This window comes from Lepidochelys kempii, chromosome 1 (genome assembly GCF_965140265.1).
Source record: "Lepidochelys kempii isolate rLepKem1 chromosome 1, rLepKem1.hap2, whole genome shotgun sequence".
Classification (NCBI taxonomy): Eukaryota; Metazoa; Chordata; order Testudines; family Cheloniidae; genus Lepidochelys; species Lepidochelys kempii.
Genome location: NC_133256.1, coordinates 133,935,347 through 133,961,780, shown reverse-complemented (window position 1 = coordinate 133,961,780; position 26,434 = coordinate 133,935,347). Strand labels below are relative to the sequence as shown.

Sequence of the window (26,434 nt, the reverse complement as noted above, 5' to 3'; positions counted from 1 at the left end):
TAGGTGGGTTTTTTAAATTAACCTTATAGTCACTTGTATATTGGAGTAAATGAGGAGGACCTGACTAATTTCATTCTCCATGTCTCTTTTCTGATGTTCAGCACTTGGTTAGTAATTCACAACATTCATCTACACGCTACTTTTAATTACTAAAGATTTCATAAGATGCTAAGAGTGACCTCTTGTGGACATACTAATCTCTTCTAAAATATTAAATTCTAGCCACTGCATAACAAATTTTTGACAAGATTGATACCTTTTCATATTAAGATTGTAAAAAACTAAAAACTGTACTTTCCTTTAAAAGTTATACCAATATTCAATCAATCTTAAATAAAATAAACAAAAAAAATCAGGTCTCTATTAATAAAGACAGCGAGCATATAGAGGGCAATCTCAATCTTTCTGAAATAGGGACTATTCTTAAATACCACTCAAAACCACAGTTGAACCAGTATTAGAATTTAGTTTCCAGAGGGGTGTCATCTTTTAAATAAATCTCAAAATGACCTCTTTTTGACTACAATGGGATAAGTCAAAGTATTTTTACATTTTCATATACTCGAGCACATATTTTCACAACAGGTCCTGATAATGCAGGAGCACAAATAATCAACAGTAGTTTTATGCCTAACTTCAATCATAAAATATCTTTCATAGGCTGGCTAACAGACAATTGATGGGGTTGTAAGAGGAAGTGACAGAATCCAAATATTCCAAACCTTGGCAATCATATACACGTAAGCAGTGCTGTAGAAGAGTTGGTCCTTCCCTGGATGAGAGACACAAGCTGGGTGAGGTAATATCGGTTATTGGACCAACTTTTGTTGGTGAGGGACTCAAACTTCCAAGCTTACACAGAGCTCTTTCAGATCACACCAAAAGTTGGTCCAATAACTGATATTAACTCACCCAGCTTGTATCCAATATCTACACAGCAAAACCCCATTTATCCAGACTAATTGGGACTGTGGCCAGCTTGGATAATCAGAATTGTGGATAAACCAGAGAATGTGAAAAATGAGACACTGCAATGCCATCTAGCAGCCACAGGAGAGATCACCTGAGTCTGGCCCTGGAGTCCTGGTTGTTCAGTAAACATGAAGAGCCAGTTAAGGGAAGGTCTGATAAATGGGGCTCTACTGTATGCAAGTCTTCTATCCTATCAATATTTCCAGATCTAGGTCAAGATTATTCATTAAAAAACCCAACAAAAAACCCAACATGCTGCTCTTCCAATAAACTTGTGTTACTGCTAGTTATTTTTAGAAATCCACAGTTAACTGTGGAGCTTGTATAGGTAGTCCTCTGTCTCACACAGAATATAGTAATTAGCTGGGAAACATACATAAATGTCTGTCTTTCCATCTTGAATAATTTCCCCCCCACTTCAAGAGGCAGTGTCTGGTTACTTTACAACATGAAGATATGCTAAATACAAACAAATGTTTCTTGTAAAAAAGCAATTAATCTGATAAAATGTATAAAGAAGTTTGTCAGACAGCTTCTCTCTGCCACTCCATGAATTCTACCACAAGACTGAATTGTTTCAGGCGGGGGGGGGGGGGGGGGGGGGAGAAGAAGAGAGAAGGAACAAATACATCATATTGGACTGAAAAAGGAAGTATGCCTAGTTTACTAGATTATCTATGGAACGCTTCTGACAGTATTCCTCCAAATCTATAACTTCATTCTTCAAAATAGATTATGTACATTAAGTAGCAAAGTGAGCCCCTTCCCTTCTCTTTTTTGGCTGTTAATCATCTAAAACTTGTGACAAACATGAGGCTTTGGTCAAATCCACTTTATGGCAGTCCTTCACTGGCAATGAGAGGGACTAGATGACTTAACTGTTCTCCCCCTCCCTGCCACAATCTCCAAGTTTCCAGCCGATGGGCAGGGATTTTTATCAGCAGGATGACCAACAATCTCTGCTTGAGAAGTGTCCCATCTATATGGAGTACTTTGTCACTTCACAGATAGTATGATTCAGAATTCTGACATCAATTCGTACTTGACCAGAACCAAAACAAAAGATGATCTGCTGAATGAGTAATAACGGATGCCATGATTGATGTAATATTCCATTAATTAACACCTCCACATTTCCTCCCCGCCTCCCCAAGCTTGTTTAATATTTCCACCAGATTATTTTTTTGATTACACATTACTAAACTTGAGTCAATAGATTTTTAGCCAGGAATAAAACAACTCCCTTTTTTTTTTTTAAAAAAAAAGAAACATGACTCAAGTACGCTCTTACCTATACTCCAGCAGGTACAGTGAAAGTAGGCCACATGCTTGACTAGAGAAGGGAAATGTATGTAGCTCCAGAGAGAAGCGGGAAGAGGTGCAGTAACTGCTAAAGGAGCATGCAGCAGGAAAAGCCTCTTTCCTCCTACACAGGGTCTCAGCTAATGGAGGCCATATTCAGGGAGAGAGAAAATATTTCCTTTAGAGCACAGAAAATTCCTACATATAACTAAGCATGATCTACATTGGAAGGACTATTGTTTCATTACAATGGAACTGGAGCCATCAGCATTTACAGCCACTGCCTTATATGATTTTCAGCGATAAAACAAATAAATCAACCAAGTATGAGCAAAGTATTCCTTTCTGTGAAACAGAAATAGTTGAACTCGATGGACAATTTGTAGTTTGCACTCTACCTTTTTGCTCCACCTGCATCAGGTGAGACTATGATACAGTTTCTCCATTCCAAAATATTCTCTTTAATCCATTGCAACACTGCAGGTTCTGCATACAGATTGTCCACTGGAATATCAAAGAAACCCTGAGAACAAACAGAAACACAGTTCTTAACATATATTAGCTTTCCACTATGCTTTGTTTAGAATAAAATTAGAAAACAAAAAACAACCACTTGGTCAACTTAAACATGTAGGGTAGGATTTTCAAAACAGTGTTCTACACTGGCTTAATTCTGCTCTCATTGAAGTCAATAGTAAAATTCTCACTTACTTCAATGTCAGTACAGTTAGGTCAACTCAAGCACTAAAATCCTGCTCATTAGCAATAAAGGGAGGGGAAAGCATCACTACTGACTTTACACTGTAAAGCCAGAAGGTAATTTTTTGTTGGGGGGGGAAAGAAGCCTTAAACACATGGCCGAGTTAATTTATTCTCATGAAAAACTTTATCTAAAAAGGAACATAAGCTAAAAGTAATGTCTATTATAAATTAATTTCTTATTATTTTAATATTAAATTATTATTAATAGTCTTAATATTAAAAGAATAAGTGCTAGAAATGAACACTGATATTTCAAGATTAAGAAGATACAAATATTTTTTTCCCCCTGTAATTCTTGTACAAGATTGCAATGCAATAGTCTCCCACTTCTGAGAAACAGGTTAGAGTACAAGTAAAAAGGACTTTGGTCCACACTTCAACATCTACTGTGACTGGTAGTTCTGGTTAACTAGAACCTCAAGACTGGAAAAAGCGGGTGTTTGCTAGTAAGAAATAAGAAAGCTTGATAGTGCTGTGTACAGGGACACGGAACAGTGACTACCATGCATGTATGGTTCTACCTAAAGCTATAAACTCTTCACTTTCATTAACACATAATTGACAAAATAGAAGTAAAGAAAGAGTTATAACTTACTGTTACATTCAATTAACACTCATGAATTAGTATGCAAGATTAGAAACCCCCATTATATTAGCAAAATACTTTAGTTGTACTAAATACTTACAAAATACAATAAATAGAAGCCTGCCTGTGCACGGTATGTGCTGGGGGTTCTAGTACACTTTGAAGTTTTACCCAATTCTATCAAACACTCAGATTTAGAGATATGAATGAGGTTAATATTAGCAAGTCAGTTACTTAGGTCAGGCCTGGTCTCTATCCAGAAGCAAGGTTTGTTTCTCTTAAATTTTCCCTTTAAACTATGTATATTTAAATAATCTTTGGTACACAGTTTCCCTTCTCCCTGGAGCATCAGAATAGCCTCTCTCACAGCTGTGAGAAAAGCAGAAAGGAATGTGGTCTGGTAACAAGCTTCCCTATTGAGTTAATGTGATAGATTAACTCCAAGCTGCAGTCAACAAGAGCTTGTAATTACCTGTATCTGAGAGGCATGCAAATCCATGGTGATGATGTGGTCAGCCCCAGCAACGGACAGCATATTGGCAACAAGTTTTGCCGAGATTGGAGCACGACTCTGGAGGAACAAGCCATATGTTTCACAAAATTGTAAAAAGATACAGTCAAATTAAATTTAAGAGACTTATATTAGTTACACATTTAGAGATTTCGCTTTACATCTTCTGTAATATCCCAACCTGATATTGTTTCTTAATCTCAGATAGAACAAAACAAAAATATCAACATAATGATGCTATGGAAAGTCAATAAAGTAGATAAATGGAATCGAGAAATGGGACAAATGACTAAATGGGTACAGAAGAATTCCTCATGTCCAAGTAATGTATCCGAGTTAGACATTTAGTGGCAAGTCTTGCTATTAATGCCATGAGACCCTGATAGACCATATTACTTCTGAATGTTGTTTAAATTAGTTTGCTCATTCTACTTATTACATTACTATTGGCAAAATTTAGAAGCTTTTTTTTAATGTTAAGCATGGCATTTAATAATTTCAGAAACATTGCACTAATATTAATAAGCACTCAAGATGGTACAGTCTTAAATCAAACCTAAATACACTCTTTAGTTACAGGATCACAACACATACAATTATTTATTTTACATCCCTATATACAAGAATATCTACTTAGAGATATTAGAAAAGAAAAAAAATCACACACACACCCCCAAAAAAATTTAGCCACAACTTCCCACCCTCAAAACTTTATCTAGCTCTATAGCAAGTAGAGGAAAAGGAGACAAAACAGCAAGAATTCCTAACTGTTTTGATTACAAAGTTGGTTAAATTTTAATCAGCTCTGATTATTTTCTCTTGTATATACTAGTACCACTGTCATACAGGTTTGATTTTTTGAAGTGACATTGCACTAAATTCTGAGGATTGGTAAACACCTGCAACACCAATGATTTCATACCTTGTGGTATTTGATTCTTAGGGCATGGCTACACTTGCTGATGTAGAGCACCGAGTTAAGCCAGCCCTCGGAGACTGCAGTTGGGAAAGTGCTGCAGTGTCTTCACACTGTCAGCAGCAAGCATGCTGGCGTGGCCACATTTGCAGTACTTGCAGCGGCATTGGGAGCAGTGCATTATGGGCAGCTATCCCACAGAGCACCTCTTCCCATTCTGGCGCTGTGTCTTGTGGGAGAGGGCAGGGGAGTGCAAGGCATTCTGGGTCCTGTCCCAATGCCAGTGATGCATTGGTTTGCATGCCAGCAATCCCTGTGCTTCCGTCCACATTTGGCGCCATCTTTCAACGGTTTTTGTACTGCATACTCTGTCTTCCCTTTTGGTCTGCAGGAATGGAGCCCGAACTGCTGAGGAATATGCTGATGGGTCCTGCCAGCATGTCATGAATTGCAGTCGAGTTACTCCTTAAACTACAAACTGACAGTGAGGAGTCAATGATGTCGACTTGCATAACACATACAACACGAGATTGCTTATGGCATTCACAGACATGTTCACCACCGTGGAATGTGGCTTTTGGGCTTGGGAAACAAGCACTGAGGGGTGGGAATCACATCATCATGCAAGTCTGGGATGACGAGCAGTGGCTGCAGAACTTTTGGATGAGAAATGCCACTTACATGGGACTGTGTGCTGAGCTCACCCCCACCCTGTGGCGCAAGGACACAAGATTGAGAGCTGCCCTAATGGTGGAGAAGCGGGTGGCTATTGCAATCTGGAAGCTGGTAACTCCAGACAGCTATCGATTGGTCGCTCAGTTTGGAGTGGGAAAGTCGACCGTTGGAATCGTGTTGATGCAAGTTTGCAGGGCCATTAAATCAGATCCTGCTCAGAAGAACCAGGACTCCAGGTAACATGCATGACATTGCAGATGGCTTTGCACAAATGGGTTGCCCTAACTGCAGAGGGGTGACAGATGGGATGCATATTCCAATTCTGGCACCAGCCCACCTAGCCTCTGAGTACATTAATAGGAAGGGGTATTTCTCTATGGTTCTCCAGGTGCTTGTGGATCACGGTGGGCATTTCATTGACATTAATGCAGGCTGGACCAGAAAGGTGTAGGACGCCCGCATCTTTCGGAACACTGGCCTGTTCAGGAAGCTGCAAGCCGGGACTTTCTTCCCAGACCAGAAGATCACCATGGGGAAGTCGAAATGCCCATTGTGATCCTTGGAGACCCCGCTTACCCTTTAATGCCGTGGCTGATGAAACCCTACACAAGGAGCCTTGACAGCACCAAGGAGCAGTTCAACCACAGGCTAAGTTGGTGCAGAATGACTGTGGAGTGTGTTTTTGGCCATTTAAAGGGCCGCTGGCGCTGTCTGTATGGGAAGCTGGACCTGGCCGATGACAGCATCCCCGCGATTATATCCGCATGCTGTACCCTCCATAACATTTGTGAAGTGAAGGGTGAAAGATTCACTCAGGCACGGACCTCGGAGGTTCAACACCTGGGAGGCTGAATTTGAAGAGCCAGAGATTAGGGCTATTAGAGAATAGGGCTGCAAGGATTAGGGATGCCCTGAGGGAGCAATTTGAGGCTGAAAGCCACCACTAATGTTTGGTGCCCTGCATGGGAGTGAAGTGCAATGGTTCCAATGTTAGTAGGAACTGGTGTTTGCTATGTATGATGCACTGAGTTGCAGTGCCTGTCGCTTTCCTGGGCTACGATATCTTTTACTTAATGGTGGCTGGGTGGTGAAGCCACAGGTGTTGGAAGCACCTGGTGGTGATAAGTACCCGTATGTTGGGGAAAGTGGGTTCGAGGTGACATGGGGTCACAAGGGAAAGAGTTTTGGGACAAGGGCTGCGGGGTTGGGTGGGGGGAGCAGCATGGAAGTACACATTCCTCAGCTCCTTCACTTTAACCCTGCACTGCAGGGCATACCAGTCTTGGCCTCTTTCCATCATGTCCTTGGATATCTGCCCAAAGGTATCGTAATTCCTACGGCTGGAGTGCAGCTGGGACTGGACAGCTTCCTTCCCCCAAACACTGATGAGGTCCAGCACCTCGCCATTGCTCCATACTGGATCGCCTGGCGCGTGGAGGCATGGTCACCCGGCAAGATCTGAGAGCACTCCATGCCTTGCTGAGGAAGCAGGAAGGGGATTTTCAAAATCCCCAGAGAATTTAAAGGGCGAGTCTGATAGCTGGTCTCCTGAGGGCAGGGCAGTAGAGTTCGAAGTGATGACCTGAGTGGCTAGAACACTGTGGGACGCTTCTGGAGGCTGATCAGAGCGCATTAATAGACCAGGGCGTCCACACTGGCACTCTGGTGCTCCAGCCGGGCTGCAGCAAGCATCGTGCTTCTCATGGAGGTGGATTACCAGGAGCGCTCCAGTCATGAGTCTGGGCCCTCTACGTGCCTTGCCAGTGTGGACGCATTATGAGTTAGGATGCCCGGAGCTGCTTTAATGCGCTCTAACTCGCAAGTGTAGTCATGCCTTAGAGGAGAGGGGGAGGAGAGAGGGAGAAGAGGTAGTTGCCAGAGAGGAGGTGGAGTGGAAGGGATATGATCCTTGAGGGGATCCTTCAGGTTCTCAGCACTGGTAGCAAACCTACTTCCTGGTGGAAGATGTGCTGTATGTATGATCCAGGGCATAAAACTGTCCTTTTCTATTTGGCATTGGTGAGGTCTCAGCTGGAATACTGTGCACAGTTCTGGGTGCTAACTTCAGTAAAGATGTGGACTAACTGGAGAGAAAATCCACAGGAGAGCAAAACAGGTTTAGAAACCTTGACTGCTGAGGAAAAAGCTAAAAACTGGGCATTTTTAGTCTTGAGAAAAGATGAATAAGGGAAGGACCTGATCAGTCTTCAAAAAAGTTAAGGGCTTTTATACAGAATTCGGTGATCAATTGTTCTCCATGCCCAGTGAAAGTAGGGCACTAGTAATGGGCTTAATTTGCAACAAGGAAGATTTAAGTTAGATATTAGGGAGCACAGATCCAGAACATCCAAGTAAGTGTTTAACTTGAAAGTATCAGTTTTCTATTAACAAATTATCTTACAGCATTAATACCATGTCCTACTCAAAACAAACAACTAAATATCTAGCAGCATGACTGAAGAGTTTTCCAGGCAAATAGTTTCATTAGTACAATGACTGTTCCTTCCCCTTCAAGGGGATGCTAATGGAATGTTTTACTGTTAGATTACACAGAAAAAGGGATAGCTATCTATCCAAGGCTCCCATTCCCATCTTCACTAGCTACCTGAAGAACGGTTAGAGCACTTCAGTTTTCCCACTCTAGTGGTCGTTCTTCACTTCTACTAACTTCTTCTCTTTTCCTATATCTCTATGACCTCTATTATGTTTAATAAAATATATCATGCGTTTAAGTATTTATTTATTAAAATGTAACAACTGAATTAGTTTAGAAAGGGTATACTCTTCTTTTTTAAATGTACAGAAGTGTTGAATTACAGACAGACACTCTCCAAAACAATACAGCCCTCAAAACTGAAGTTAACTTGTTGTAGGAGTTTTCCGAACTAGAAGACTGAAAAAACACAATACCTGCACCTGTGAACAGAATGCTAGCTGAAATTGTTTATCAAAATATAAGATTAATGTAATGGCTTGTCTTACTCATTTTGGTTACCAAACAGTCCTTTAATGATTACATAATGTTTGAGAAAGGCAAATATTGGCAAAGTAAAGAAGTCTGGTCAGTCTCCTAGAAGCATTTACAAAAGTATTCATAGAATATCAGAGTTGGAAGGGACCTCAAGAAATCATCTAGTCCAACCCCTACTCAAACCAGGCACAATCTCCATTTTTTTTTTTTGCCCCAGATCCCTAAATGGCCCCCTCAAGGATTGAACTCACAACCCTGGGTTTAGTAGGCCAATGCTCAAACCACTGAGCTATCCCCTCCCTGATTAGCTTTAAAAATTTCGATTGGGACAAATAGGAAAGAAATTAGAGTGTAGTTTGATATTGGCTTTGTAATTCAACACACCTCACCTACCTTGTCTTTCTTATCTTGCCTGGCATATGGAAAACATGGAATTACTGCAGTCACTCTGGACGATGATGCAATCTTGCAAGCATTAATCATTATGAGAAGTTCCATCAAGTTATCATTGATTTCTCCACAGCCACTCTGGATAATATACACATCTTCCCCTCTCACACTTTCACCAATCTCTACACTGAAAAAGAGTAAGGTTGGGCCAATGAATTATTTAAAGTACTTAAACAGAAGAAAGAATTCTAGGATCAAACAATTCTGAGTTCATGAAATGGATTTTTAAAAAGAAAACTAATAGCAGCTCTCAGTAGTTCTGACAGTCCAATATGTGTAGATTATATAATTGTTCATTTAGCACATACAGTACATTTTACTATGTCTACTGCAAAAAAAAAAACTCAACTTTGCTATTTTACTCTAAATTCACCATCTAAAAGGTTTATACCAGGCTGCATAAAATAATTGTTGATAAAGAACAGAAGTCACTCTCATTCAGTCTAACACTGAGGCTATGGCTACACTAGAAAGTTTACATCAGCACCACTGTAAGCTCTTTAGTGTGGTCACTAAGATAAGAGGATAGAGCTCCCCCGTTGACTTAATTAATCCAACTCCAACGAGTGGCAGTAGCTATATCAGTAGGAGAAGCTCTTCATTTGACATAGCACTGTTCACATTGGCACTTAGGGGTATGAATAAGCCACCCCTCTGAGCAGCAGAAGTTACACCAACCTAAGTCACAAATTATGCTGACGTAAGTGGTAGTGTAGACAGTGAAAAGAAAATCTTAACCTGTTTTACATGGTCTCATTGCCGTCTCCAAAGGAGGTTTGGAGCACTAAAAGATCATGCCCATGAAATAATGCTAATCTATCTTGTTAGATGTTTTAATCACTCCACTTGTTTCTTTAGCTAGAGAAAATATTTGCCTCTAGACAGCTTTATAAAAAAAATGAATTTTTTCTTCCACACTAAAACACACTATTCAAACCAAGAAATAGATACTGTTCTCAAATGCAGGTGAAAAGAAGCTTTTACTTCAGCTCATAATTGAAAATGCTTAACAGCCTGCTTTTTCTTTTTTAAACTGGGTTTGCTTTCTTTGTTTCTCTACACTGGAACACAAGAGGTTCCCTTTATTTTACTCTCCCGTCTTCCACAGATTTACAATGTTCAGTTTTTACACAAAATTAATGCCTTATGCTTCCCAAGAAACTGCAGCATGCAATATATGACATCTTCTACCACAGCTAAAGCTCATTTAAGAGGGGAAAGCAAATTTTAAAAAAAATACAATAGGCCGAGCACGGAACAGTACAATACTTTTACTCCCTACAAGACTAAAGGGCAAGAAATCGAACTCTTGAACCAAACAGAGACCTTCTACATGGTACAGTACTAATCACAGACATTAAACTAACTTAACAGTGTTGGTGTAGTCATGTCAATCCCAGGATGTGAGAGAAAAGGTGGGTGAGGTAATATTTTTTTATTGGGTCAACTGCTGTTAGTGAGAGAAGCTGTAGAGCTTACACAGAGCTCTTCCTCAGTGTCACTCTGAATGTATTTCCTAGACCTAAAGAGCAGACCTAAAGAGCAGCTCTCTGTAAGATTGAAGGCTTGTCTCTCTCACTTACAGAAGTCAGTCCAATTGAAAAAAAGTTTATAGCTATACAGCCTCAACACCTTGTCTCTTTTCTTTAAGCATACACACCATAGTATTCTTGTCTTAGTATTACCATGCAGGAAGTACTTTTTCTATCAGCCCATTTAAATCCATGTCTATATTTGGGTTCATAACCCAATGAGCCAGTCAGATTTATAAAGCTTCAAATGGCCTAACCACTCTGCCACAAATGCAATCACAAGGAGCTGAAGCCCTGCTCATAAAAGAAACTAGAGGGAGAAGTCACGGTTTCATGAGGCCCTATAGCTTGGGAACTCACCCTAGTCCTAGTTCACCACCCTTCAGACTGACCCATTTGTTTTCTGTAGCTGCAAGGAACAAGGATGACTCTGGTGGAGACCATAAAATCATAACTATATTTTCAGATGCTTTATTATAATTATGAGGATTGTAGAAGTATACACCCTCACTATATCATAATTGATAATTACAAATCTTAGTCTAACAAACCTGTACCTAGATCCCATCTACAGTACAGTACTGGATGTTGAACATGCATGCACAACTGGAAAACGACAATGACTAGCTTCCGCTGGATATCCGGATGCTTTCATTTGCTGGATGGAGTAGAGCAGCTGCTCTCAACCTCTCTCTGGATTGATTTGTCTTGCATACCCAAAGTTTCCACCTCACTTAAAAACTTCTTGCTTACAAAAATCAGACATAAAAGTACAAAATTGTCACCGCTAACTATAACTGAAAAATTGCTTACTTTATTGTAAGAAATCAATTGGAATATAAATATTGCACTTACATTTCAGTGTATAGAGCACTATGAACAAGTCACTGTATGAAATTTTAGTTTGTACTGACTTCACTAGTGCTTTTTATGTAGCCTGTTGTAAAACTAGGCAAATACAGAGTTGTCCCTCTGAAAGACCTCTGTGTACCCCCAGGGGTACGCATACCCCTGGTTGAGAACCATTGGAGTAGAGGATCCTGAAGCTGTAGTGAATGACTGGCTTCATGTAGATAAGTGTACAGTGATCACCATGCTGACGGTGGAAGACATCATTGCCGAAGTGTTGGGGGAGGTGCGGGGGCGAGAGATGTCAAATACCCAGAAAAATGAAATTAAGGAGGCAGACGAATCAGTGCCCCCTGCCCCATTTGCATCTGAGGTAGTACAGGGGTTAGAGACTGCTATTGCATGGATGGAAATATCGGGTTGAGGCAATAAATACCTTACAACTCTGTCAAATGCGGATATTAGCTCAGAGAGCTTCCATGCAACCAGCATGGCAAAGCAAAACTGATGAAATTTTTCTTTTTTTTTTTAGAATTGAGACTTCATGTTTAGAATTTTTATTTTTTAATTGAATCAAAACTGAAAATGTTCGACTGGTTTTGAATGTTCTGTTTCAATTTGGAATTTGTGTTTGTGTGTTCCTCAATAAATTAACACAGTACAGGATGCATGTCACAAGTAGTTATGTTATTAATTAATTTAGCTAACACCTTTATCCAAAGTGATTTCATTAACTTACTCCAGCAGTTTATCATTCGTGTTTTGACTGTCCTTTCGCTGTAACGAACCCCTGGCTATAACAGACAAAAGGCTTGAATCCCAACAGGTTTATTATAGCGAGGGTGTACTGTAGGTTTTTTTTTTTTTTAAAATGTGTCATAAAGCACCTACAACAAGGATAAGTACACCTTGTATTGCATGTATACACACATGAACATTACAAACAGAATGGACTGTGCTCACTATTCAATATTTTGTTTTCTCCTTGCTGTTCAATGTGTGGCCCTATTCTGTGCACTAAAAGCAGGGGTCCTGTGGAAAAACAGGAAGTGAACATGTAATTAAAGACTGCAGCATAATGCATATGCACATCAGGTCTGAATTAAGGATTCACAGGCAACCTTAAATCTGGAATTTTCTAACTTTTGTGTGTTTGACTACGCAAATTTAGTGTTCTTTTAACATCACTGTTTGGTGTGCAATTTCCTAGGTTTTTAAAAAAGGCAAAATGGTAAAACAAATCCCATTGGGGGCATCATACTGATGTTTAGATCCACTATAGGCCTCAGTCACTTGAGCTACCAGACTAACTGACAGCAATAGTAGGTTTCATCTTCTATGCAGCCCAGCATTAGAGGCAGATGGGTCAGTGGGTTTCACAGATATGTGGTGACAGCAGAGGAACAGTGAGACTGCAGAATCTTGGGTTCCATTCTAGGCTCTTCAGCCTGTTTCCCCCCCACCTTCCCAAGCTTGACTAGTTCCACCTATCCCCTCCATCTGTCCCTGTCTCTTATCTCTTCTCCACCCTGGCTCCTCATCCCAGTCTCCACGCCTCAGACTTCCCAACCCAATCCTAAAGATCCCCCATGCCCCAGGACCTTCCCCCACCATCCTCTAGTCTCAGTCTCACCAGACTCCTTGTCCTAAATCTACTTCTTTCCCTCCCCTCTGCATTTGATGGACTGCTTCCTCCTCTATGCTACCTGGGCACCAGCAGGTGGGAGGATCATTGACAGTACAGGAGACAGACACTTCCTCCTGCCAATTCCAGTGCCCAGTCCCAAACCAGAGCAGTCATTACAGGGAAGGTCTGGCTTCACCCCGTAACCCTGAGGAAGAAGGTTCATGCATTTTCACTCTGCAGGCATGGCACATGAACTCTGGTCAACACTAATAGCTGTGAAGCTTGAGCACACTCTGCGAGGATGGAATCTTTGGTGATTAGCTTGTAAGCTCTACCAAGTCTCTACTGATCATATGCAAACCGAGAATTTTCAAAGGCTTATAACTTGACCAATATTTGGGAGAATTTTCATGGGGATGGGAAAGGCACAACCCTGAAAGAGGCCACACTTCTATCAAATTTCAAGTCCCTGCTCCAAAGCATGGGGGAAACTAGAACTGTTTAAAAGAAAGGTTGCCAGAATTTTATAACAGACAAAACAATATTTTTTCCTAGCCTCATTCTCAGAACCATTTTGGCTGAAATTTCCACACACAAAAAAATTCACCCTAAGGCAGACACCTTATAACATTTCATCCCAAATGGTTAAAAGTTATAAACAACTGAAGACAGTGCCTTATAATGGGAAGTGTCAAGCAACCTTAATGATAATGCCAGGGGTTGAGAAGAGATGACAGATGGAAGGGATAGGTGGAACTAATCAAGCGGGGGGGGGGGGGGGAGGGGGGAGGGAGGAAGAGGAAGAAGAGAAATGGGCTGAAGAGCCTAGAATGATAATGATATTATAGGCCCCACCTATAAATAAAAATTAATTTCATGTTAGCAGATGGGACCATCAGTTTAGGCAGGGACAACAGTGACACACGTACATCAAGTATCCAAATATCCAAGCGCCATTAAAAAAAACAAACCACATTGTGTTTGTGCTCATCCTACTAATCTAGCTCTAAAGTGAACTTCTCTCATACTCTTGAGAAAATAATAAAAGACAAAACAAATATAATAAAAATGTATGAACAAATTTCAGCAATGGCCACCTAAGGTCCACTCGTAAGTGCTGAATAAGGATATTCCACACCCCCCCCCCCCAAGAACACAGTAAATGATGAATAAAGAAATCACCACAGCTTTGACTCAGTGCCCTTGCTGAAAACAGCTTAAACAAAACAAACACGTGTTGCCCTAGCATGTGAGAACTCTGGGATAGGTCTGAAGGAGATTAGGAAAATGGTTCCTAATATCACCATGTGCAAGAACCCTGTAACATTTCTTCTGAACTACATCTTTAAAGTTAAAGACTTATTTTTATGCCTATCAGGAGAACTATTACACAAGGGAAAGAGAAGGAATAAGTGAAATGTAAAAAGGAGATATTGCCAAACTTGAGAAATATTCTCAGAATGACAGAGAGAACGTTTAGTGGAAGAAAGATTGTAGCACTTAGAAGTAATCAATAATTTGTAAATAGTTATGTAGTTGGGGAAAATTTTTTAAATGAAGTGTATTCATTTTTACTACATGTAGAAGACAGTGTATTATAACATTTTAACTTTCTTTATGGCCATTACTAAAATACTTCATTAAGATAGAACAGCTCACATGAGTCCAATAACGTAGCTTATGCATTCTGTACGTATATACACCTTTGGGAGAAGTATATTCCAGTGATTAGACCAGCGGTTCTCAAACTGTGGGTGGGACCCCAAAGTGGGTCACGACCCCATTTTAATGGGGTCACTAGGGCTGGCTTAGACTTGCTGGGGCTGAAGTCTGAGCCCCTCGATGCAGGGCCGAAGCCCAAGGTTACATGCCCTCTGCCTGGGGGTCATATAGTAATTTTGTGGTCAGAAGGTTGTTGTGGTGCAATGAAGTTTGAGAACCTGGAAAAGAACATAGCACTGGGAGCCACGTTGCCTCCGTTCTCTCTCTCAGTATACTAATGACAGTTGCTTACCAATGTCCTTCAGCTAGCCACAACCTTTAAACCTACTGACCCATTTGGAAATGAGAATAACGTTCCCTTCACGCAAAGTGTATAGAGATTTGAGGCCATGTTTTTCACCTCAGAAATACACACTAATTTTGTAGGCATAAGTGTGAGCTGTTAGGCCATGTGTATGCAAATCTCTGCGGCAACGTGCACACAAAGATTTAAGGACTGAAATCAGGCTGAAATTAATGTTTTCATAGCACTTCGTGATCATCTAATTCAGGGGTGGCCAAACTGTGGCTCACATGCCACATGCGGCTCTTTTACCATTCAAGACCCTCCATTCTCCACCTACCAGACCGGGGGGAGGGGGAGCGCTCAGGACCTCCGCCTTTGAGTGGGGTAGTGCAATGGAAGCTTCTGCCCTGCGAGACACACCTACCAGGGCCCAGGGCTTCAGCAGGAGTGGGGCTGAAGCCCTGGCAGGTGTGCCCCAGTCCTCGAACTTTGAAGATTGAAATATGTGGCTCGGAGGGCCATTAAGTTTGGCCACACCGATCTAATTATAGGTACCACAGAATTATAGGTGAAAGAGTACGATTGCCTACAAGAGGGTTTTCTCACAGCTAGCTGAAGACAGTCATGCAACATGTTAGTACCCTCAATGTTTACCTTCTCAAAGTTCAGTATTGAAGTGTGAGACAGCAACAACTAATCAGATTGGATATGCAGCTCATTCCTTAGCCACTATACAGCAATTTAATAAAAGGATAAATTAGTCAGAATTTTCCTTCAGAGAAGTATGATCTTCTGTCAGTTGTTTGTCTAATTCTTGGTGTCTTCAGTTTACACGCAAGTGTATACAAAGTTCCTAGAGAGATTCAATAAAACCATCTATTGTGAAGACAAATGAGAAGTACAACAGCACAGAGATAGGAGAGAATGAATTAAATCAGTAGACACTTTTTTCCTTAAAATACTAAGCTAACAAAAGTGAGATTTTGTAACAGATACCCTAGATATACTTGGGCTTGAAAGTATTAGATTTTTAGTTGGTAAAACATCAAATACCTACTTCATTGTACATGCGCAAAACAAAAACATATTTCCATAAATAATCAAAATGTATAGACAAGCAAAGAGAAATGCTGCTTGAAAACAAGAGTTTAGGGATATTCACCGTGTGTATTTTGACATGTGATGTTGACAGTTTGTTTTAACAGTTCTAAAAATTTTTGAATCAATATTTGACATTAAATTGTCTGATCGCCTCCCATAACATCCCACAACTGTTAAAATTAAAATAGAAAAAATGCTTAAAAATAGATACCCAGTCAAAATGAAAAATAACTAAATTCTGAAAAGCCTAGATATATTACTGGAATAAAGTGACTTTTGTAGATGTATCAGGGCCTAATTACTAATTAATCCATTTTGGATTGTTTATGTTTACACAATGTAATTTAGTGAGGATGTACAGAAGGGGCAAGATCCATGCCTTTGCACTAACATTACAACTATGTTTGTTTTGGGTAGTTTAATCAAATTCAACTATTTGGTAACACTCCGTTTACCTAAACTTCTCACACAGAGATTCTGTTGACGCTCACGGAGTAATTTTACCTTAGTGACATCTTTCACAGTAGGTTACAAACAAACCAACCGAAGTCCTAGATGCAGCTTTATGCTTCACCCATCTGCTTAGAATTTGTAGCACTTGTGGCATTACCCCAGGTCGAATTCTGCACCAAAATATTAAAAATTCTGCATATTTTGACAAAATAATGCAATATAATCAAATCAGATTCAATTATTCTGGTAATTTACACAATACAGAAAAAAGTTACAATAACTATTCACCATTTCCTAAATACATGAAAGTTAAGTTACAAATACTTGGTAACCAAATAGCCTGCATTCCAGTGATAATCCTGTATTTTCATTTAAATTACGTTATAAAACACCAAACAGCAATACCTAAAATAAAGTAGAACGTCCTTTTAAATTGCTCAGGCTTTTGCACATGAAAAGTCATACGTCTTTGCTAATCATTATCCTCCATTTCAGTACAATCCAGTATTTTCATTTATAGTACAGAAAACAAAGCTTTCAAATTTTTCTCACTTAGTAATTTCCTTCTGGCAGAAAGGATCAGGTTCTACAGTGAAAAACCTCTCTCTGCATCCGCAAAGTTTGAGACAGCATTTACACAATTCAAGGCCAGCTTGGCAATATTTAGAATTCTCTCCTTCACTGAAAGCCAAAACACTTGGAGGTCTACAGAAATAGGTAGACATAGCTTCAGGGGCTCTCTTTTTTCTGTACAGTTCTCGCTCTTGTTCAGGCAGAAAAAAAACAACCAGATATTGCTTGAAAATATTCAGTGTTCTGGCAGGATATAAACATAAGGAGGATCAAATAACTTACAAGCCTTCAGATAATTCAGACCTGGTTGTCCAAATTACAAATATTTGTTAAGCTTTTCAGAAGCTTTGTGGAATACCTCTAAAAAAACCAAGATCTAGACATCTTATCTTTCAACAGGAGAAGTTTTCTGCCTCTCTAAATTTGAAGAACTAGTAGGTGCTTTTTTAGCTCTTATCTAGAGCTTCTTTCAGAAGATATCTGCAGTTCTTCCTGAAGGTTAAATGCTTTAATAGTACAAGGCTTACTGCTCTCAAAATGCCAGATTCAAACGGAGAACATTGCAGGATGTGCAAAATAATTTGTCCCCATCCACATGCAGTTTTGTAGGGAATTCTTGAGCACGAGAAGCTGATAAAGCCATTTTTTTGATGCACGTTGTGATGGCTGTTCACTTTGTGCAAAAGAATGAATATCCCTTTTTGTAACTTCATCTGGACCTGGCTGATTACTTTGAGAAGTGCTTGGTTTGGACTGTCCTGTCATTTTATTGACTGCTTGATAAATATTTTATTTGCCCTCAAAAAAAGTTTAGGTTCTATTTCAAGAGTGACTTAGGCAATTTGGAGTCTAAATCCCCAATGAGATTCCGGCTATTAAGTGCCTTGTTCACGTTCGAAAATGGCTCAGAGTCCAAAGTCACTTAAGGCACCTAGGTGCCTTACTCCCATTTAAATTAATGGGGGTTAGGCCCTTTACGTGCTTTTGAAAAAAAAATCTCAAAGGCACCTAATACCTTTAAAATCTGGCCTTTTGTACCCTTCTGAGAATCTTACTCATTTTACAAATGATAATACTTTGACATACCCATGAGAAGCACAGTAGATTTTAGTTCAATTTTACAGATGAGTAATTTCAGGCACCAATTTTCAGAGATTTGGTGCAGATCCAGAAATAGAACCTTTTGACTTGTGCTCCAATCCAGTGTGTCCCAAAGTATGGGACATGTCTTCATGGGAGATTAGTTGGCTTGGGGAAGGGGAAAGCAGAGACACCTCTCATCTCTTCTTTACTTTTAAATAAAGTCGCTAACCATTAAGACTGCAAAGAAAGCCTTCAAAAATGGGGCGTTCATATTTCACTACACTGCTCTTTTCCATATGTAAGGCTTCTGTTCCACCACCACTCCAAGTATTCTTATATATTTACAGCCCAAATTAAGGCAATCAGGATTTTAAGCACATTATGACACAGGACTTTCCTGTGGCCTAGCCCCACACTTAGTGGCAGGGTTGCCCTCCTCCTGCTTTCATGATTGTACAGCCTTAAAAATCTGTCCCCTTGTGCATTATGCTAGTCATTAATTACATGATCACATGACCCAAGCAACCTTAATTATGGCATTTACAAACTGCTGAATGCTTAACTCTGAAATCTTAATCTTCTTAAATAATTCTGTGTGTATCTATATAACCTTCAAAACTAGATATTGCTGATAAGACTATTTTAATATGGAATATGATTGTCTACATTTTAAATAGTTTTATGAATGCAATATATTAAAATTTTGGCTGCCCACAGCACACTTGCCACTCTTACAGGGCCCACAACTCAACTCCCAGACACAACCACCATCTGATCAAATTCAATTATTGATGTACTGGTTTTTTCCAGTGGTGATTTTTTTTAATATAGTCCTTACTGGTCTTTGAGAGGGTAGGTGGTGTGATGAAACATTTTACAGTGTGTTCTTTTCTACACTGGGAATGGTTATTTTTTGAAGATGAAGTTGTTAATTCATAATGACCTTGGCAATGGAGAACAAACACTAAAATCCCAAAGTAAGTACACAGGATCATCATAGAGGTCTTTCATCCAGATCTCATTCAATAACAATTTCCTTTAATATTAAAATCAATATCTGGTATCTTCATATGTGGGGGTAAGAGGTGCATGTAGAAAGTAAAAGTTTAACATTACAAAAATCTCAAAGCTCTGTTTAGATCAGGAGCTGACCAACAATTGCTGAACTGTTCTTATACTTCTTGTTGTCCTGAAATTCAGATTTAACAACAACAAGCTGATCAAGAACCACAGAGCATTCACCTTCAAAGAGGTTTGATCCTTACACCTAAACAGAATAGGTAACCTCAAAGGCGCTTGTGTCACCTATTTCTACAGCATAGATATTAACCAAGTTCAGGTTATTTATCTTCTAAATCATTATATTCACTTCTGAATCTTAATTGACTGTTTCATAGAAATTAGGCTGGAGATCCCTTTTCACATTCACAGCAGTTTCTTATGAAAGAATGCCCACTTTTTTCTAGTGTCTGAAAATGCTTCCTTTGGTTTTAGATTAAATTTCAGTTTAACACACTGATGTTCTCCACAGAAGTTGGAAGTGTATGTTTCAACTATAAACAGTATTTTTACCATACATCTTCCCTACTACCCACCTCTTGAATGGTCCTCTATCTAGTCACCTCTGTATTGAAATATTGCAATGTACTCTACTTGGGAGCTACACATTCAGACCTTTCAGAAATTTCATGGCGTACAAAATGTCACTGCCACACAGCGTCTCTTTCAGGGCTCAGATAATATTAATTTCTGGATTCAATCCAAATTGTTAGCATTGAAATTCAAAACACTAAAGATTGGGTTTTGGCTACCCTATGTGTATATTCGATTAAGATAGTTAAAAACAAACAAAAAAAAAACTTTAGTGTGCCCATTTACCCATATTCTATCCTGCAAGCAGAGCTCTAACTGTGGTTCTCAGGAAGACGGAAGATTTGGGGGCATTTTTTTCCTCCAGATTGTATAGGCAATGTGATTTTCATATGCTTCATTTGCAAGTCAGGGGTTACATAAGCATATCAGCTGACCTGCACACAAAAGCATGTATGCACATATTTTTGAAAAGACTGTTAAATGAACAGCAGCAATGAATTTATAGTTAAAGTCTTTCGTCCGTGGGACTTGCTGCCATAGCTGAACATGAGTTAGTTGACCCTAAGGGCAAGGCTTATCTGTTTACACAGGTGTCAAATATAAAGGGAAGGGTAAACCCCTTTGAAATCCCTCCTGGCCAGGGGAAAGCTCCTCACCTGTAAAGGGTTAAGAAGCTAAAGGTAACCTCGCTGGCACCTGACCAAAATGACCAATGAGGAGACAAGATACTTTCAGAAGCTGGGAGGAGGGAGAGAAACAAAGGGTCTGTGTCTGTCTGTATGCTGGTCTTTACCGGGGATAGACCAGGAATGGAGTTTTAGAACTTTTAGTAAGTAATCTAGCTAGGTATGTGTTAGATTATGATTTCTTTAAATGGCTGAGAAAAGAACTGTGCTGAATAGAATGACTATTTCTGTCTGTGTATCCTTTTTGTAACTTAAGGTTTTGCCTAGAGGGGTTCTCTATGTTTTTGAATCTAATTACCCTGTAAGATATCTACCATCCTGATTTTACAGGGGGGGATTTCTTTATTTCTATTTACTTCTATTTTTATTAAAAGTCTTCTTGTAAGAAAACTGAATGCTTTTTCATTGTTCTCAGATCCAAGGGTTTGGGTCTGTGGTCACCTATGCAAATTGGTGAGGCTTTTTATCCAAAATTTCCCAGGAAAGGGGGGGTGCAAGTGTTGGGAGGATTGTTCATTGTTCTTAAGATCCAAGGGTCTGGGTCTGTAGTCACCTAGGCAAATTGGTGAGGCTTTTTACCAAACCTTGTCCAGGAAGTGGGGTGCAAGGTTTTGGGAAGTATTTTGGGGGGGAAGGACGCGTCCAAACAGCTCTTCCCCAGTAACCAGTATTAGTTTGGTGGTGGTAGCAGCCAGTCCAAGGACAACGGGTGGAATATTTTGTACCTTGGGGAAGTTTTGACCTAAGCTGGTAAAGATAAGCTTAGGAGGTTTTTCATGCAGGTCCCCACATCTGTACCCTAGAGTACAGAGTGGGGGAGGAACCTTGACAACAGGTTTTTGCCTAAGTGTTGTGTGAAAAGAGTCTGAGGTTCTTTTATGGGATAAGGTTGAGTATTTTAATATTGAGTCAATTGGTTAATTATTGACTTCTGTGTAATGTGTTCTGTAATAATGCACATTTACTTACTTACACATTTTAGCAAAACCTAAAAACTAATACAGAAAGAGGATTACTGTTATATACAATAAGTTTCAGGAAGATATGCTTCTGGTACAATTTAGGTTTTGTTTATACAAAATGAGAAAGCAGTGTTCCCTTTTCCTCATGATCATTTTAGAAAATAAACCCAAAGGTTTCCTACAAAGCAGACTCAGAGAACTGGTAGGTAAGGTCTCATGGGAAGAAAATCTAAGCGAAGAAGGAGATCGAGAGCGGGCAGTTTCTCAGGATGACAATATTAAAGGCACAACTGAAAACTAGCCTGTTGCAAAGGAAAGAGTAATAATAGTAAGAGGCCAATATTGTTACAACAGGAGCTCTTTAACGATCTGAAAAATCAAAAAAGGAATCCTACAAAAAGTGAAAACATGGACAAACTGCCAAGGAGTACAAAAGAATAGCACAAGCATGTATGGACAAAATCAGAAAGGCTAAGGCACAAAATGAGTTACTCTCTGCAAGGGACACAAAGGGCAATAAGAAGAGGTTATTTAATAAATTAGGAGCAAGAGAAAGATGAAGGAAAGTGTAGGCCCCCTAATTAGCAGACGAGGAGAGTTAACTGATGACATCAAGAAAACTGATGAGTTTAATGCCTATTTTGCTTCAAACTTTACTAGAAAAACGTTAATAGTGGCCAGATACGCAACACTATAACAATAAGAGGGGAAGGAATGCAAGCCAAAATAGTTAAACAGTTTAAAGAATATTTAGGTAAGTTACATGTATTCAAGTCAGCAGGGACTGATGACATTCATCCTAGAGTACCTATGGAACTAAACAAAAGCAATCTTGGAACTGTTACCCATTATCTCCCAGAACTCAGAGGACAGGTGAGGTACTAGAGCACTGAAAAAGGGCAAACACTACCTGTCTTTAAAAAGGGGAACAAAGAGGACCAAGGGAATTATAGACCAGTTAGCCAAACTTCAACACTGGAAAAGATACTGGAACAAGTAATCAAACAATCAGCTTGTAAGCACTGAGAAGATTTAATAATTTTATTAAAATAATGTTGAAGTAAAAAGAAAACAGTACAGAGATTAAGCATAGGAGTTTCTGGTTATCGGGGAATAAGGTCAGATTTCGCACCCCTTGATAATCTGTGTTTAGGAATGGGTGGCGTAAGGAATACATAATCTGCAATCTCCCCGATTGGGGGTGAAAGTACAGACATTGAGATATGGGGGTATGTTGTCCATATAATGGCTATGTTCAGGTGTGGAGTATAATGAGCGGATACGATGATGGGGATGCACTTAGAAGGAACAGCCAAATTGGGTTTGTCAGGAACTAAACATGCCAAACCAACCTAATTTCCTTCTTTGACAGGGTTACTGGCACAGTGGAAGTAGATGTAATTTTAGTAAGGCTTTTGACACAGCCCCACACAACATTAGCATCAGCAAAGTAGGGAAGTATGGTCTAGATTAAATTAGTAGAACCTCGGGAATGGAGGTTGTTCGTAACTCTAAACAAAATGTTATGGTGGTTTTTCAAAAGTTTACAACTGAACATTGACTTTGAACTTTAATATGCAGAAAAAAATGCTGCTTTTAAACATCTTAATTTAAATTAAAGAAGCACAGAAACAGTTTCCTTACCATGTCAAATTTTTTTTTTAAAACAATAAAACTTTTCCCTTTATTGTTTTAGCAGTTTGCATTTAAAACAGTACCGTACTGTATTTGCTACCCCCCCCCCACCTTTGCTGCTACCTGATTGTGTATTTCTGGTTCCAAATGAGCTGTGAGGTTAATCAGTCCCTAGTTTGTAACTCCAGTGTTTGTAACGGAGGTTCTACTGTACTATAAAGCGGGTTCACAACTGGTTGAAAGACCATACTCAAAGAGTAGTTATCAACGGTCCATTGTCAAACTGGGAGGATGTATCAAGCGGGGTCCCCACAGGGGTCAGCCCCGAGTCCAGTACTATTCAATATTTTCATTACTGCCTAGGATACTGGAGTGGAGAATATATTCATAAAATTTGTGAATGACACTAAGATAGGTGGGGTTGCAAGCACTTTCAAGGATGGGTTTAGAATTCAAAGTGACCTTCACAAATTGGAGAATTAGTCCAAAATCAACAAAATGAAAAATTCAATAGAAACAAGTGTAAAGTACTACACTTAAGGAAAAAATCAAACACACAAATATAAACTGTGGAAGAACTGGCTAACTTTTTGTGTCTGCTTCCCCCCCCCACCTTTCCTGGGGGGCACAAACTGGGAGCTATGGCCGAGAGCAGAGCCACGGCTAGGATCACGACCGGGATCTGCTAGCTGAGACCAGGGCTGGACCTGCGGCTGGGGGCAGAGCGGGTCTCAGTAGTGGTCTCTCCTTGCCCCCCAGTGGGGCTCACCCAGGCCTCACCACACCCCCAAATGTTCCTCCATGCCCCACATTTTGGGGACCACTGGGCTAGGCAGATGTACTGATGAAAAGGATCTAGGGGTTATGGTAGATCACAAAGTCAACAATATGATGCAACTGGGGGGTGGGGGGGGAGAGACAGAACACTTAATACACCCCAGAATAGCTATGTAAGAGGTGGGAGAGAACTGTCCCACTCTAGTTGGCACTGGTCAGGACACAGCTGGAGTACTAGGTCCAATTGCAGGCACCACACTTTAGGAAATATGTGGACAAACTGGAGAGTCCAAAGGAGAGCAACAAAAATGATTAAAGGTTTAGAAAACCTGATTATGATGAAAGGTTAAAAACCTGGGCACTTTTAGTCTTGAGAAAAGACAACAAGGGGGGACCCGATCACAGTCTTCAAATACATTAAGGGCTCTTGTACAAAGGACGGCAAGCAATCATTCTCCGTGCCCACTGAAGATAGGACAAAAAGAAACATGCTTAATCTGCCACAAGGAAGGTTTAGGTTAGGTATAAAAGAACAAAAAACAACCCAAAAAACACCTAACGACATAGGCAGTTAAGATCTGGAATAGGCTTCCAAGGGAGGTTGTGGAATCCCCATAATTGAAGGTTTTAAGACCACATTGGACAAGTATCTGTCAGGGACTGTCTAGGTTTACTTGGTCCTGCCTCAGAGAAGGGGACTAGACTAAATGACCTTTTGAGGTCCCTTCAGGCTCTACCTCATAGAATACTAGACTATGCAAACTCATAGCTATTTAGTCACACAATCCACTATAATAGATACAATCCATCAAACAGGACTTTACAGCAGGAGTCTAAGGGTATGCCTTTACGAGCAACGTTAAAGTGGCAGTGTAGTCGCGGCACCAGCACTGGGGGACAGCTCTCCCAGCCCTATAAAAAACCCACCCCCATGAGGGGAGTATCTACACTGCCACTTTACAGCACTCAAACTTGCAGCCCTCAGGGGGTGTTTTTTCAGACCCCAAGCGAGAAAGTTGCAGAGCTGTAAAGTGGCAGTGTAGACAAGGCCTAAGATGATGTTCTCCAGTGAGAGCATTCTCTGCCACATACTCTCAACTGTTAAATTTAACAGCTGTAGATAATTTACCTACTAGTTGACAGCAGAATCATTCATATGCCTTCCCTCTAAAAGGGAGGTTAGAGAAAGGCCAGCAGCATCCTTCCAGGAGACAAAGTAAGGAACGGAGCAAAAGAAAGCAGCAGCCAATAACGAAAAAATACTAGGCTCTTTTTGGGAGGAACAGATGTTCACTTAGGGGGGGACACCTATACACCACAGCAACGGGGGGAGGGGGTCCTCATCACTGCGTAACACACAACTCTTAAGCTCAAATGCTTAAAACACACAACTCTTAAATACAATTTCTTCTCCTCCCTGCCCCCCCTCCCCCACATATCAAGACGCTGTAACAGATCTAAGCAAGGGTGTGATTTTTAGCCGCCTCATCGGTGCCATAAGGCTTCGGTTCATCCTTCCTGCCGGCTGGATAACGCGCTTCCCACCACGGAGGGAGCGTGTGGGGTTGGTACAGAAACACATGGACCCTCAATCCCACAGGTGGTGGCCCCCCACCTCACCACGGGGCCGCTCCGCGCGTTATGTGGGGGGAGGGGCAGCCCGGCAAGGGGGAGGGCGGGGGGGCTGCCAACTGTCACGGCTCAGGTGGCGGCGCCAGGGCAGGGCGCAGGCTCGGCGGGGCGGGGGGGGGGGGCAGTTTGCCGGGGCCGGCGGCCCCGGGGAGCGGCGGGACCAGGCCCTGGGCGCTGGCCTGGAACCCGAAGGCGGGGGCGGGACCAGGGACGCACGCAGGCGGGGAGAGCAGGTAACGCGGGCCCCGCTTCATTAACGCCCCCCCCCCTCCTCCTCCCGATGCCCGCGTCACCTGGTTTCCTGGTTGCTGAATTTCTTGGTCACCACCTTGCCCAGCTCCAGCCCCAGCCGCTCGGCCACCCGCTGGGACAGGTCCTGGTGCGAGCTGCCGCTGAAGAGCACGATGTTGGGCATGGCCGCGCCGGAGGGAGGGAGGGAGGGAGGGAGGCAGGCGGCGGCGGGTGCAGAGCGCGGGCTGAGGCTCCCGGCGGAGGCGGAGAGAGCCAGCGAGCGCGCGGGTCAAATAACAGGGCGGCCCGGGCCCGCCCCCTGCTCGCGCGCCGGCAGGAGGAGGGGGCGGGGCGCGAGAGGCGGGGGGGCGGGGCGCGAGAGGCGCGGGGGCGGGCGGGGCGGGGCACGTGAGTGGGAGGCTGGGTATGGGGGCGGTTGGGATGAGGACAGGTTCCAGAGTAGCAGCCCTGTTAGTCTGTATCCGCAAAGAGAAGAGGAGGACTCGTGGCACCTTGTAGCTCACCAAAGCTCATGCTCAAATAAATG

At 41.2% G+C, this 26,434-nt stretch overlaps 1 protein-coding gene across 5 annotated transcripts in view; it reads right to left on the bottom strand.

The window, feature by feature from the left end:
- PRPS2 (phosphoribosyl pyrophosphate synthetase 2) overlaps positions 1-26,224 on the bottom strand; it is a 38,539-nt gene extending 12,315 nt beyond the window's left edge. Inside the window, exons 1-4 of one of the 5 annotated variants that reach the window (XM_073354923.1) lie at positions 25,950-26,224; positions 9,080-9,272; positions 4,095-4,193; positions 2,673-2,797 (exon numbers count right to left, since the gene is read on the bottom strand). In XM_073354923.1, coding sequence (XP_073211024.1) covers positions 2,673-2,797; positions 4,095-4,193; positions 9,080-9,272; positions 25,950-26,071 — 539 coding nt within the window. In that variant the 5' untranslated portion in view covers positions 26,072-26,224. Of the gene's footprint in view, positions 1-2,263; positions 2,389-2,672; positions 2,798-4,094; positions 4,194-9,079; positions 9,273-15,815; positions 16,001-25,949 lie in introns of those variants that run through there. The other 4 variants (XM_073354929.1, XM_073354942.1, XM_073354936.1 and 1 more) reach the window with 4 other exon arrangements.
- Positions 26,225-26,434: the final 210 nt, after the last annotated feature.